At 42.6% G+C, this 14,888-nt stretch overlaps 2 protein-coding genes across 5 annotated transcripts in view; one reads left to right on the plus strand and one right to left on the minus strand.

Moving 5' to 3' along the window:
- VEZT (vezatin, adherens junctions transmembrane protein) overlaps positions 1 to 376 on the minus strand; it is a 64,893-nt gene extending 64,517 nt beyond the window's left edge. For all 4 annotated transcript variants that reach the window (XM_069773501.1, XM_069773500.1, XM_069773503.1 and 1 more), the window contains exon 1: positions 271 to 376. In XM_069773501.1, the coding sequence (XP_069629602.1) occupies positions 271 to 306 (36 nt within the window). In that variant the 5' untranslated portion in view covers positions 307 to 376. The remainder of the gene's footprint in view (positions 1 to 270) is intronic.
- A 148-nt stretch (positions 377 to 524) lies between these two features.
- The window catches only part of FGD6 (FYVE, RhoGEF and PH domain containing 6), a 74,761-nt gene continuing 60,397 nt past the window's right edge, over positions 525 to 14,888 (plus strand). The window contains exons 1-2 of the mRNA XM_069773648.1: positions 525 to 727; positions 10,252 to 12,691. Coding sequence (XP_069629749.1) covers positions 715 to 727; positions 10,252 to 12,691 — 2,453 coding nt within the window. The 5' untranslated portion in view covers positions 525 to 714. The remainder of the gene's footprint in view (positions 728 to 10,251; positions 12,692 to 14,888) is intronic.

Consider the following 14,888-nt stretch of genomic DNA (forward strand, 5'->3'; position numbering starts at 1 on the left):
CACCGGACACCCCACGCCGGTCCCGCCGAGCACCGCCCCGACCCGCCGGTCCCGCCGGCTCCCCGCCTTCCCCCGCCTCAGGCGCTGCCGCCGGCCGGGCCCCAAGCGCCCGCCTCACGCCCAACGGTCACCTCGGCTCGGCCCGCCCCGGCACACACACACACCACACACACACCCCCGCCGCCGCCCCCGGGGATCGCGGCGCAACGCCCCGGCGAAAGGGGCGGAGAGACACGGGCCCAACCCGCCCCGGGTCGCCCCCGCGCCCACCTCAAACACCACTTCTTCGTCAAACTCCGGTGTCATCCTTCTCCGCCATGCCACCCCCTGTGGGCACTCTGGGAAACGGAGTCCGCCGCGCCTCCGCCGGCGGCCCCGCCCCACCCCGCCCGTACCTCACGCCGGCGGGAACTACAACCCCCAGAAGGCACAGCGAGAGCGGGCTTCCGGGAGCCCTGATTGGTGGGCTGGGGCGGAGTTGGGGGGGTGGGCCGGTAGGGGGCGCCGCTGTGCGGCGGCAGCGGGCGCTGCTGGCGCTCAGTCTGCCGCCAGCCGCGGGGCGTTATGCGGCGGCGGGCGGCGGGCGCTGCTGCTGTTGGTGCTGCTGCTGCTGGGTGGCGGCGCGCGGGAACAATGGGCTCCTTCTCCTCAGCCCTCAGAGGGGCCGTGGCGTGAGGGACGAGGGAGAGGACGGCGCGGCGCTCGGGGAGCACCATGAGCTCCGCCGGTGAGTGCCCGGGGAAAGTTTGGGAAGCGGAGGTTTCCTTCACGCCCAAGCCGGCGGCTAGGCGGGGGAGTCCGTATGCCCCCTTCCCCCGAGCCCAAAAAGCCTCCCCTCACTCCGTGGCGGCCGGCGGGGGCCCGGTGCCGCTGTGTGGGGACGACGAGGGAGGGGCGCCGCGGCGGGACCGGGCGCTCCGTTCCCCGTCCCCCCCCCCCTCCACCTCGTCCCGGGGGGAAGCAGGCAGCCGCGGGGACCGAGTGAGCGTGGGGGGGTGCAGCCCCTTCCCCGGGGTCCGCTACGGACGCCCCGCTTCCCCCGGCCTCGGGGCTGGGCTGTGCGGGAGCGTCCGTGCCCTGGCGGGCCGGGGCTGAAGCCGGGCTCTCCGCTCACCCTTCCCGGTGTACGGCTCCGGTTGTTCTCGCGTGTCCGGCGGAGAGAAGAGACTTCGTGGTGGAGCGGGTCACTTCGCGTGGGGCTGAGCTGGCGGCAGCTGAAAGCTGCCCGGAGCCTCCGTAGGGTTTCCTGGTAGGAAAGGCAAGGCGGCGGGGTTTGGGGTTTATCGCTCCGTCCTGACTTGGCCGAGCTGCCAAAGTTTGTCGGCGGCCGAGGTCCGGCTTTGCTTCGAGGATAGATACCTGCCTTGATCGAGCGCCTGCAAGCCGGAGCCCTCACGCCGGGGCAGGGATACTGGAAAGCAAGAGTTCACTGCTGGTTTGAACTGACCTCCTTCAGCGCTTTCCTTACCTTTCCTCCCCCTTTTCTGGACCGGCTGAAAGAGCTGCAAGGCAAATTCTTTACTGAAAACAAGAGCTCGCCGTGTTGAAGGGAGTCGGTCGTATTTTTTTGTTTGTTTGGCTGCATGTTGGTGTGCTGTTAGTACTTTCCTTCAGCCATCTGTTAGATGAGTAGATTCCTTTCTTAGCCCGCTTGAAGACGAGAATAGGAGTCGTTTCTGTGTCGAAAAGATGTCTTGTGTAAGTTATGATGTGTTGGGTGGAAACACAACTAATTACAGTGTGAACCTGAAGCAGCCAAGTGCTTCCAGTAAGGATTGGGGTGGGGGGTGTTCTAAAGAAAAAGCAATATACAGACATCAAGCAAAATCGTCAGCCTGATTCTCTGTTTTCCTCTCAGATATGTCACATTGTTACTGAGTCCAGCGTTAATTATCTGGGCTCCCTTAGTTAATCAGGATTTACTGGAAAATAAAATGCTACTTAATGCATCTTTCTGCTTCGTTTAATATATTCCCATTTTTAGTATATATGACAGAAGTGATTTTGTTTAGATCTCGAAAAACATGTAATAAAGCAGGATATTATCTCTACTTAACAGCTGCATTGTACGTTCATGTTGTTTAGTAGTGCCGGTGGTAGTGCAATGCACCCCTGCTCTTCTGAGTTAAACAGCTGTGCAAATAAAAGATACGTGTTAGGGGGTGCTCAAGAGCTTAGAGCTGGGCTGTTAAAATTTGATACGGTACTAAGTTTCAGAAAGTTGGGTAGACTTTCAGTGCTAAGTAGTGATTTCAGGACTTCTAGAGCTGAGGTTGTGTGATTGAGTCTGTTTATGTTGTGATGGTGTTTGTGGGGAAGGTGATGAGAAAGGGGTTCTGGTGAACAAAGTCACTTAGAAGGCAAAAGAGAAAGGGATGCTGAGGAATATCAGTAAGAAGAAAGTGGGACGGTTTCATGGAAAATGTGAATTTTAGCGAGGTATTTGAAGGCGAAGGCATAGAGAGAGTCCTGGTGGGCAGGAAGAGGGAAGCTGAGGGGTATGTGAAGGGTGTTGAAGAGGGGATGAAGAGTATTTTGTGTGTGATGGATTATGTGAGGACAAAAAAAATAATACATGGGGAACAGGTGAAACAAGATCAGAGATTCATGATCCTGCTGACAGTGTCATGACAGCTTTAGACATTTCAGTTAAGGAGCTTATAGGCAGGGTATGAAAAGACTGAGGACTGCCAGAAGACAGTTCTGAAGGTTTAATATCCATCTCTTTGTATTGCTGCAGAATTTAGCTCCTGTAATACATAGGCATGCTTTATAAAGCTATTGCTCACATAAAAACTTATCAAATCCTGTATTTTAATTTCAGTCCTGTGATCTGTAGGAACTATTTCCTACATTGAAATTATTTAATTGTGAATTCACTTATTACTCTGGTTTGTGCTACGTAAGCTATCCTTCTGACAACTGATTGGTAATACAGCGTTTCAGTAGAAATGTTATCATTGTGTGTGAAGGCTTCAGATGGAACTTGAAATGCCTAGAAATCCTTTTGCTCTTCCTTCAGCTTAACTTGAAGGGCTTGAGCGTCTCTCTCTCATGTCTTCTTTTAATGTGCCTTTAGAACACAGCAACCTGGTACAGCATCATCAGTATTGATTTACTATTTTTAAGTAGGATTTGCAGATATGAGTGACTTCAGCTTGATATGCAGGACTTTCTGTAAGAGATACTGTGCTACTTGAGGGAACTATGGTATGGAGAGAAATACTGAACACAGCTTCTGTCTGTGGACAGAAGTTGCGAAAGGTCAAACATTGATAACCCAGCCTTAGCAACACTCCAGCTTGCCGTCTGCCTTTCTAAATAATGCAGTGCATATTCAGTTTCTTGCTATGTATCTTTTCTAGTTCCTCTGCAAAATTGTTTGTTATATCTGGGTCCGGAGCTGGATGTAATTCAGTGACAGGTGAAGGGGTTCTGCCACAGCTGTTGCTTACATATTTGAAAATGTATATGTAAATCTGGACTTGTTAGAACTAAGGAACTATAGCACTTATTTAAAATACTTCTAGATAATCTAAAAATTATCTTACTGTAGTGATCAACCTGTATGTTCGTTTCAACCTTCATTTATAGCCATTCTCTCATTACTTTCTCATGTACTGCATATTCTTTTTATACAATGGTGATGAATGCACATTTACTCATTTTCTGCCTGGAACTATTGTGCTGTCTTCAAGTATGCCCTTTGCCTTTAAAAGGGAAAAACAAAAGCTCAGAGTTATGAGTTTGACATTTATTATTTCTTGCTGAAGAAACAGTCCTTATATGTGAATCTATACAGCTTATTTAATGTGGGCAGAATGTATAGCTTAGACTTGAAATCTGATTTGACAACAACAATGAGAAATATGTAGAGTATTTTAATGTCAAAAATGTAATTCAAAGGGAAAAAAAAACCATAGCAGGAACAGAATAAACAAAATCAAAATGACTTTTCCAATTGAACTTCATTGGTTTCAAGGATTGAAAAAATGAGGCCTACAGGGTTTAATGTCCCTTTAACCCTCTAATATGTCAAGTCTCATTAGAGTTACTCAGCTCTATCTCTGCATGCAATCTTAAAAGGTTGTTTATTCATCTCTTGTCCTTACTCCAAAGTTATCATCAACTTTCCTGTTTTATTTCAACAAGTCAGTGGACAACCTGAGATTTTTTAAATTAATGTTTTCCTTTTGCAGTTTATTTAGGATGTTTTCTAAAACTGTAGTGGCTTGGAAACCATCATTTTCCCTTGTATTTTAAAAACTACATGTGTTATCTTCCGGGATGTCATGACTCATTCCTTTTTTTGTTTTCTTCTGAGCATTGTGGCACCTGAGAAAATCAGAGCCTCTGCCTAATGAGAAAATAAATACACATTCGCAGGAAATAAATTAATGATATCGGAATACTTTTTTGAAACTTTCTGTAACTGAAAGCAAAGTAATTGAACTGAAAAGCCTTGTGAGTCATTAAAACTTAAGTTGCTGGAGAACGGGAGTTCTAAAATACTTTATCTGTTTCTCTGTGCAGTGTATTAACTGCTGTTGCAGTGATCTCTAAGTGCATCCCAAACATACAGCAATAATTGTCTCTCTCCCTACATGCTCTTTTAAGAGTTGGATTGGCTTTCTTCATTTGTATCTGTGAGTTGTAGCATTTCATGCCAAAAGTAGTCCCAAGAACAGTAAATTGGCTGTTGGAGCGAGCTCTTCCTTCACATAAGAAAGAACAGCACATCGATCCCTTGGTAGATACCTTCTGGGCATCATATTATTTTCATATATAGCCTACAGATGTGATTTCCTAACTCTGGGAATATAGTATGCATATGTAAACAAGGTGCCATGAGAAAGCCAGTATGTACATTTGCAGTAGGCCAGCTGCTAAGCAGTAACTGTTTCAAGCCCTTTCCTTTTCTTTTCCTAGTACCTGTGAAGTAGAGTGTGAAATAGATTTCACCTCATAGGTGAAAAGGAATAAACTACCTTGTATACTGTGTGGTAAGATAAGAGTATACATATGGCCAGCTTCTATAAACTAGCTGATTTGTTAAATTCACACCTTGGCTTACCCTGTAGTAACTTGTATCCTCATGTTTAGGTGCAGCTGCTGTCAAAATCTTATGTCACACTGATTAATTGTCTCACTGGCTTCCTACTGTTTTGTGGTTCAAAAAGGATATTGCTTTAGGGTGGGTTGCAGGATCCTGCCACCGGGATACCCCTTGGGTGGCTAGAGGCAGTCCCATAGGGGACCCTAAATACCAGGAGAGAGGCCTCTGTTCATGTGGAGCATTGCAAGGAAAGGAATATCAAATTATGTTTGCATGACAGTGTCCAGGACCATCTGTCCCTGTTTCCTGGACAGATGCAGGTGAACATAACTTGTTCTTTTGCTGTTCCCAAGTGTAGAAGTTGTTAACATAACCTCAAAAGTATGGGCATAAAGATAACCTGGGAAAATGCTCCTTTAGCAATAGTAGGGTATATTGCAGAAGGGGTGGTGTGTTTGGTTGTGGGGTTTTTTTTTGTCTCAGTTCAACTTCATGTATCTTCTTTTCTCCCTATTCCTGTGCTGGGCAGGCAAGATAAGAGGTAAAAATTTGAGAAGATTTAAAGCTGTGTAATAATAGTGCTTAAGACTGTACTGTCCTATTGGCTTTCCTGCTCATTCATGATATTGCATAGGAGAAGACACATGAGCATTTTTAAGTGAGGTCCTCAGTTGCCAAATCCTATCATCTGAAGAACAGAAATGGGCACTTTAGGGCCAAAACATTGAGAGTAGAAGTTGCTCGGGGTATTCTCATCTCCCTCTAAAACAACTTGAAGGTAGGACAGGAACACACACTAGTCAAGCAATAACGAGTGTCAGTTGCAGAGGAGCTCAGCAGGATGAGAATGGGTGTTGCTTTTTCCTCAGCATGCTGGAGATGATTCACCAGAAGGACAAATGTCTGTTCTCTGCTGTGACCTGAATTTGGACAAAGAGCATATGCATTGACCTGCAATAGGTGGTGATAATAGCTATTTATTGTTAGCAAAATAATGCCCTTTTTAATCCGATTTTTTAAAGGTGGTGGGTGTGTTGGTATTTTTAAGCTTTTTTTTTTTTCTTCAGCGCTGAACATGGTGTTGGCTGTTCCTAGATGAGCAGTAGATTTCCTGTTGGTGATGGCAGCTTTGTTAGTCACTTTATTTATGGATTTCTTCCTTTGCCTAGTCAAGCAAGTCAGAGGATATCTCTGGCTGTTTCTCTGGCTCGTAATCATTTAATCTGTTTATGGAAATAGAACTTTGTGTTTCTGCTCTTACATTTGGGTTTATTACTGGTAACCCATGATGCTAGTCTGGATGCAGGGATCTTCTCTGAGAAATGGGTAAGATTGAAAGGGGGAGCAGGGGAAATCATAATGATTCTCTATTCTAATCCCCTGAGTCAGGCAAGCCAGAGAATCCAATGTCCAGTCCAAAATTTCCTCTGAAACTCCTACACATCTCAGAAAGTGAGTTTAGGTTGACTGTAAGTGCTGGTGGCTCCGCCACAACCCTAGGCAAGATATTCCTGTAGTTAATTATCCTTTGGGTTTAATGATAATTTTAAAGCTTTGTTTCTAGTTTGAACTTGTCAAACTTCAGTGGTCAGCTACGGGATCTCATTGTGTCTTTGTTTTTTTTTTTCCCCAGCTCAAAGAGCCATCTGTTATCAAAAATCTTTCACATGTGCATAAGCATATATACTATTACCATCTCATTTCTTAAATTCTTGGTTAAATTAAGCATGATGAGCTTTCTTGTGATTTGAGGTATGATTTTTTAGGCCTTGGATACTTCTGTAGTTATTTCTTGCCTTCATCCCAAGTTTTCATCTAAGAATGCCAGAAGGTGACATAGCATGTCACCAACAGTCTGGCAGGTGCTGTGTACAGAAATATTTTCAGCTCCCTTTTTATATTTATCTCCTTGTAATTCGGAGGACTATTATACCGCTTAGCTGCAAACTTGAATGGAGCTCTCAAAATAACTGTCTACAATGATTTCCAAATTCTCTTCATTTTTTACTCTCTTAAGTATAACCAATGATCTCTATTCTTAGGTGAACAGTTCCATACGGCACCAGGAAAAAGCCCATTGTCCAAACAACTCACCACTCCATGCATTTGTTGTATAACATTTCCTTGATTATATTTATTGTTTTTCAAGAAAGAGGCTTGCTTATGCTTGTCATTTAACAAAAAGTCATTCTCATATGACTTCCAGTCATTCCTTACACCTTTATATATAACAGTTGCCTCCTACTTAGTTTTCTCTCTATTCAGGATGGGAAGTTGTCCCTTTTAAAGCACTATGTTATGTAGAACTGGTTTTTATCGACACATGGTGAATTAAATTAGTTTATAATCAACTAAACTTTAATTCTTGATTTCTAATAAAAATCTAATATACTTTTAGCCTTGCCTAGCTGCTGTGATTTTCTCGAAGAAGTTAATTGCTTGTATTTTTCAGAAACTTAAAAAATATTTTGTTGAGGAAAACTACTGGTATGCATTCCCTTCCTGGAGTCTTTCCTCTCACATCATATTCATGTTTGAAAGGGCTTTTCATTGCATTCCTTTCTGATTGAGCAGTTGACGGCAGATCTGTATTGACACTGAGACTGTAATGTGCCTGTTAATACATTGACCCATATCTGCTCATTTCATCTAGAGTAATCCCTTTAAAGCAGATAGTGGTGTTTTTATGATACCACGCAACTTGCTGGTCTCTTCTGTCTATCCCAATGCTTTTAAACATTGAAGTAATTTGAAAAGTTCTAGTAGGCTTCAGAAATCGTATTGAATCACACTTATTATCAGAAATGAATTTTTCTTGTTCTGTTCATTATCCAGGTTTCCACTATTGGCATAAAACCAACTGGTTTGTTTTCTTTGTGTCCCTTTACATTTTCATGTTTTAGTTTTGAATCTTACATTCAGGTAACGGTATCATATCACAACTTCTGAGTGTCCTCCCTAATAAGCACTAGTTGAAAGCCCTGCAGAGTATTCTAGTTTGATTGCTATCCAAAATGTTAGGCAGTCCCACTAGAGAGCGAGAAACTTCCAAGGTTTGTGGACTTAATTTGTGGAGTGGGACAAATAATCCACAGGATATCACTTACCTAGCCAGTGTTTAATCTCCTGTATCTTCTGCAATCTGTTTCTCTCATTTGGGCGTCAGGAAGGATTCCCAAGCAGACTGTCTCTCTCCTGTTTTCAGGGAGCTTTAATAACTTAATAAATATTACTGAGCGTGGCCCAGGTCTACTACTGTGTTGTATTCTGTGACAAACTGGGCATCCCTTCCTTGGTTTTTACTGTAGAAAACGGGCTTCTTTATTGCCATCACTTCATTCTTCAACTGAATAGGCAGTTACCTTGTCTGAAAGTGAGCGTACAACCCCTCTTCTCCTGTTCAGGATCAGTAGTTGCACATCCAAAGGGTTAATTTTTTTTTCATAGCAAATTATTGACTCTTCACTCTGTGGGGAAACCTGTCTTTGGACAGGATGCAGAAGGTGGTACAGCCTTTGCAGTAGCTGGTAGTTGGGTCACTGTTGGCTGTCATCGATGGCTATAGGGAGCTGTACCTTTGGAAAGAAATTCTGCATTCCCTCTTGCAAAATGTCTCAAAAATTGTCTCTGCCATTGGGTTTACCTCAGCTACTATAACTACAGCAAGGACAGCTATTCTAAGTGTAAGTGGAGTCAGTCTGGATACCATTTAATGATTCATGTCCTAGAAAAACATGGTTTTCCTGTTTCTATAGTAGAGACATTGTTTCTGGCCATCTGCTTAGAGCAGTGGGTTAGTGTTTGGGAAATGCTTGCAACTGAGGGCATCTCCTTTTTTTTTATTTTTTTAAAATCATCTAAATTTCTTTCAAACAGGCCAAAAAAAGCCCAATACAGAAAAAAACCCTCCAGGTCTGAAACTTTATTCTCATGTTTCTAGGCTAGAGATTAGGATGTAGTTGCACATCTATAATAATAATGGTGATAAAAAACAACCAAACACCAAACCTATGCTTCAAAGGGAATAATAAATCAATGGCTTACCCAATCTCTTTGCATGTGAAACATTAATTAGCATGTTTTCGTGAGAGTTTTATTTAACATGTGTGTGACTTCCTGAAAGTATACCAAAATATTATTCAAAACAAAGGTAATAAATATAGAGGTGGTACATAAAAACAGAATGAGAAACTTGTTTACTTTATAAATCAGTGTTCATATGTTAAAAATCACTCAAAGCACTTGGAAATCTGAAATTATTCCAACACGTGGAAATAAATTGGTCATAAACAATCTCCTGCAATATTAAAAAGTTTCAGACATACCTTAAAAAAAACCCCAAAACAACAAAACAACCAAAACAACAACACGATTGAAACTCCATAATCTCGCAAGTTCCTCAGGTGCTTCTTTTCCTGCCCCTCTCCCCAGGGTTTGTCATCTTGTGCTGTCAAGTGGGTCATAAGTCATAGCAGTGGTGGTTGTTTCTAGGTCAGACAGTTAACATGTTGGGAAGAGTAATTCTATAAGATGCCCAGAAATAGTATTTTACAGTAGGAAAGTACTGACTTGTTATGAATTACTGCATTAACTTCACACCACAGACTCATTTCACTGAACTGATGGTAGTGACATGCCAGTTTTACAGCTGATATGGTAATTCATCTCAGTATTGTTTGAACATAAGAGGAAGGGGAAGAGGAATTTTAGGTTACACATTTCCAAAGGTGGTAGGGGAGGGGACTGAACTGTCCTGGTAGTTACCATAGCTGTTCTGTTATCTTTATGGCTTATTATACATAAGGCACTTAAAATATTTGCACCATTTTAAAATGCTATTATACTAGTTCAAACTGCAAAAGCAGGCTAATCTGCTCTGTTTTTATTAGCATCATACTTCAGCATCTGAGCAAAGACATGCACTTTCAAAAAGGTAGACAGTTTTTTAACGAACAGGTTACCCTTGAAGACTTTTCCTACCACTCCTTGATTGTGCCTGTTAAAACAAAGGCAGGCAAAAAAGCAGTGGTAGGGAAGGGAGGCAGGCTTTTAAGAGAAAAAAAATGTATACATGTGCACATTGAGATCTTATAGATCACGTGATTTAAATGTTACAAAACTTCTAATAATCGATACAGGGGAAGTTGTTCTGTGGGCTGATGGTGACTAAAGTCTTTGTTTTCAATCCTTCCTAGAAATTAAGAAGCCACCAGTGGCCCCCAAACCAAAATTTGTGGTAGGACACAAGGCAACGCCTCCACCTGTTGCACCGAAGCCCGATGTTGTACTTTCTGGTGTTATACAAGCAGCAAGGAAAACCAAGCCAGCAATTGCACCGAAACCAAAGGTTCTCAAGAGTTCATCTGTTCCGGAAGTTAAACCTCTGTCATCTACACGAAAAAGCACAAAAAGCTTTGAGGAGCACAGGGGAGATTCTTCTCAAACGCTAGACCACTTGAACTATAAAAATGAAGCCTTGGAAGGGAGTACTGGTAACACAGCGTACATTCTGCCAATGTCATCTTGCAAATTTGAATGCCTTCGTAAGCTTGGAAATGGGGATAACACCTGTAAAACGCAGATCATTTTTGAACGCTTTGAAAACTTAGAGAACATCAAAGTTGGTGAAAAAACCGCGCTAGCTCTGGGGGACAGTCACAGTGAAAAACTGTCAAATAGAAATCAGGTGGTTTTGAAAGCCAGCATTTTGGAAGAGAAACTGAAGGATGTTCTAACTCATAGTGTGTTTCCTAACAGCAGTCCTGTGAGGCACAGGTATGCAGACAAACTTGACAAAGGGGATGGCAGCAGTTCCAAGAACAATGTTAAAATAGAGTTTATGGAACTTGTACAGTCTTCGTCGTCTTCTGAGGTAGCTAAAGGGAAGCCACAAAGTACTGACAATAAGCTCACTGCTGATGAGTTTCAGATGTCTGAAGTTTGTCCTAGTTTGACTGAAAATAACCACAGTTGCTCTTGCCCATTGGACCAAGAAATCCTCGAAAATGAAAATTTAAGTAGCAGTAGTACGTTTTTGGGTGAAATAGGTATGAAATCAGATCCTGATAAAGCCTCTTCTGAAACATCTTCAGTCCTGAGCTCAAAAGTGCTTCCTATCCCTAAGCCAAGAAAACCACGTGCTGCATGTCTAGTCCGTCAGGATGGCATAGACACCACAGGAGAGGGAACAAAGGAACCATCTAATTCGGAGAAAGATTCCTTCGGGCTTGTGGATCAAAGCTTTAAAAAGCCAGCAAAAATTAATATCCTTGGTCAAAGTGTTTGTTATAACAATAATACAGAAGTGCTTCATCCTGAAAAATGTGAGATAACTCAAAGCAATGTGGACAAAGTGCATCAGGTGAAGGAACCTGCTATGGAAGAGTCAACTTCACAAAATCTTTTGCCTCAGTTGTCACATAAAACTTCTGATTTGGTGGAAAGTGTTGAATGTTCTTTAGATGCAGACCATAACTTAGTAAACTCCATGGATGAGATGACAGATAATGCCAGTATGCTAGATGCTGTGGACAGAAGGACTAACTTTGTCAGGTGTGATGCTTTGTCCATGAGTTTGCCAAAGCAACTCAAATTAACCAGCAGTCAGCACTCATTTGCTTCCAATAGTCTCCATGTTTCCCCACAAAAATTGGAAGATAAAGAAGTTAAAATAAAGGATGAAAGTTCTCCAAAAATCGTTCCTAAGAAACCACAGAGGCACAGCCTTCCAGCTGCTGGCCGGCTGAAAAAAGCTGCATCAGCAGAGCTTGTGGAGAAAAGTTCTTACGCCTCCAGTGAGGACAAATCAAACAGCGTTCTGGAAGGATCTCACTTCACACATCCACCAGCCAAGGAGCAAAGCACACTGTCATCCTGTGACATACCCAAACGTTCTTCTGAGAAACCTGTCTGGAAGTTACCTCATCCTATTCTTCCATTTTCAGGAAATTCTGAATCATTAAAAACTGCTAACGTTGCTACTGGCTTCAACCACTTGACTGTTGTGACGAAGCCTAGGGCCAAATCTCTCTCTTCTGTGGACATGGAAAGGACAGACAAGCCTTGCAAAGACCATCAGAAGAAGAATAGTTTGAAAAAGTTTCTCAACATGAAACTGTCTGTTTGCTTAATGAAAAGTGACTTCCAAAAATTCCTTTCTAAAGGCAGCCAGTCAATGGATAGTGCTATTGCCAACCTTTCCACCGGAGATGGGTGTGGAAATGGTAACAACCGGAATATAGCATCTGTAGGCAGTGAAAGGAAAACTAAATCTGCCAAGGTGCATTCCATAGAAATAAGTAGTCCGGCATTACAGAAGAAGAGGCAGAGAAATAGAAGTCAACCTGAGATGCGAAATAACCAAAGGCTGGAGTCTTTAGACGGGCATGTACTTTTGGGAGAGAATTTGTCACAAATGCATTTCAATTCTGTAACTAGCAGTTGTGCTCCAGAGTATGAGAATGTGCGTCACTATGAGGAAATACCCGAGTATGAGAACTTGCCTTTTGCTATGGGTGCTGGGAGAAATCTCTGTTTTGAATGGCAGAACTCCAGCAGCGTGGAAGACCAGAGCCCTGGCTTCTATGAGGTTGAGGACCCTTGTGAAGCTACTAGCAGGCGCTTGAGACTTGGCAGGTAAAATAAAGACAAAAGGGAAGTTAAACAGCTCCATTGTAACTCTGTTGGTTGTAAACATGTTTAGATGATGACTTGAGAGGCTGTACCCCTTTTGTTAAATGTCAGCAGGTGTATATCTTTCTATATGCTTTTGCTGTTTTGAAAGCTGTTTGCACTTGGTAAAGAGTCAAGAGGAAAAGTAAGCTAGTTATTCCTTGTATGTGATCAAAATCTGGGGAACTAAGGTATGTGCTTTTCCAAATTTAATTAAAGCAAATCAGATACCAAAGTCTCAGGATGAACTTGAATAAGCGTCCATAGAGTGCATAGTTGCTAGGTTTGTAGGGGGAATGAATATATTTTTAGATCAGCTGATAAAAGCTGGGAAAAGCAGGCAAGCTTTTGGGTATGCAAATTCTTATCAGGTCTCGAAAGCTTTTTGGATATAACAAAAGATATGGCCTCTCCCTGAATATAGTGAATCTCCTGTATCTCCCTGTGCTCCCAGCGAAGGTAGTAGTGGTGCACGAGTTCTGTGACTCACACAGAATATTACTGAAAGACAGGGTCTAGTGACTCTGCAGGTTGCTGCTGTGTTTTATTGTCTCAGGAGGTGGTGGAGACAGACGATATCGGCAGATTCAAAAAGGGACTGGACCGATTCATAGGTATGTCCAAAACAGATGCTAAATGGAATAGGCAAGAACAGATCTTTAGTATCTGTAGTACTGTGACTGGATGCTGGGAAGAGGAATGGGCCACAGAGTGGCCAGGCTCGTATGTTCGCCCTAAGTAGCATCACTTATTGTGTCTGTCAGTGTGGTACCAGGTGAAGCATTGTTTTGACCCAATACGGTATTGTTTAACTTCTTAACTTCAGCTAATCAGTTGGTCTTACAGATCCTAAAGATTTATCTCAAACCAGCAATAAGGATTTCAATGAAATATGCAGCCTGTATATTGCACAGTCCTGAGCAAACTTCTTTATACTGTTGAGAATTTATGCGTAATGGCAAGAATAAATGAGCTAGCTTATAGGTAGTCGCATTTAACTTCATTTTTCACCGAGAGTTAGTAAGCCTCATTTCATTTTGCATGTGTGTAGCAAACATGCTCCAAAGAATCTGAGAGCTGGCCATTCTTTAGGGGAGCGTGTCCTTTTGTATAGGTGGAAACAAATATGTTAAGTGGCATCCCATGTTAATAGTTGTTTATAGAGTTCATATTCTCAACATTGGACTGTTTGATGGAAAGCATGAAGCCTTATCATGGTTATGGGCTCAGTATTGGTATATTTATTCATGCGGTGGTTGAGTATTTTTTCTTGTTTACAGTAGAGTGATGCTTGGTTTTGTCTTTGGTATACTTTAAGTTCCTCACTGAGTTTATGCTTTTTGTTTAAATCTAATCTATGGGTATCTTTCGGGGCTTTTGACCACACTCTTGGTATTCCCTTAATTTGGTTTACCTAAAAAGGGTGAGACCAAACTTAGATAAGGATATATTTTATGTGTTTATGTGAGCTACTTTGGTTTGTATTGTGGTTCTGGATCCAGGTGAATGTTTGTCTTTGCTTTAGGAAAAGAAAAGGACAGTTTTGCTGTATGGAGCATGGTAGAACTGAGACTGCAGTTGCTCTTTGAGTGAAATTCCATAGTTTTCTTACCTGGCTGAGTGTCTGAGATTTAGAGTTACTCCCTCTCCCTACAAACCTTCCCCAGTACCAATGGTGATTTAAAGGTTTAAGTGATCTTTTGCACCCTGGCACACCGCACCCTGGCACATCCGCACAGCTGCTGCCTGAGCTGGATGTTCTTGAGGTAATTGGGTTTGTGTTGCATTTTTCTTTGAAAAGCACACATAGAAAACCATAACCAGAGCCCTTAATATAAGTGTTTATTTAAAACTAAGTTATGTAGTCAAACTACCTTAGGAAACTGTTAATGCATGCAGTTACTTCAGTAGATCTCGGGGAACAAAGAAATCCCTGGGGGAAAAAAGGGGACACAATGGGGCAGTGGTCTCCTGATGCTAGAAGAGGGAGGTACAGGTATTCATTTTGGCCCTGGCTTGGGAGGTGTAAGGGTCCTTGCCCGGATGGAGCCAGACAGACAGCTTCTCCAGTTTTCCCATCCGTTGTTATCTCAAATCCTTTGAAGCTTCTTTATCAATGTCGTCTTACCTTTTCTGCATAGTTCTTTAAGAGCCTTTTTAA

Source organism: Haliaeetus albicilla, chromosome 28, assembly GCF_947461875.1.
Source record: "Haliaeetus albicilla chromosome 28, bHalAlb1.1, whole genome shotgun sequence".
Classification (NCBI taxonomy): domain Eukaryota; kingdom Metazoa; phylum Chordata; class Aves; order Accipitriformes; family Accipitridae; genus Haliaeetus; species Haliaeetus albicilla.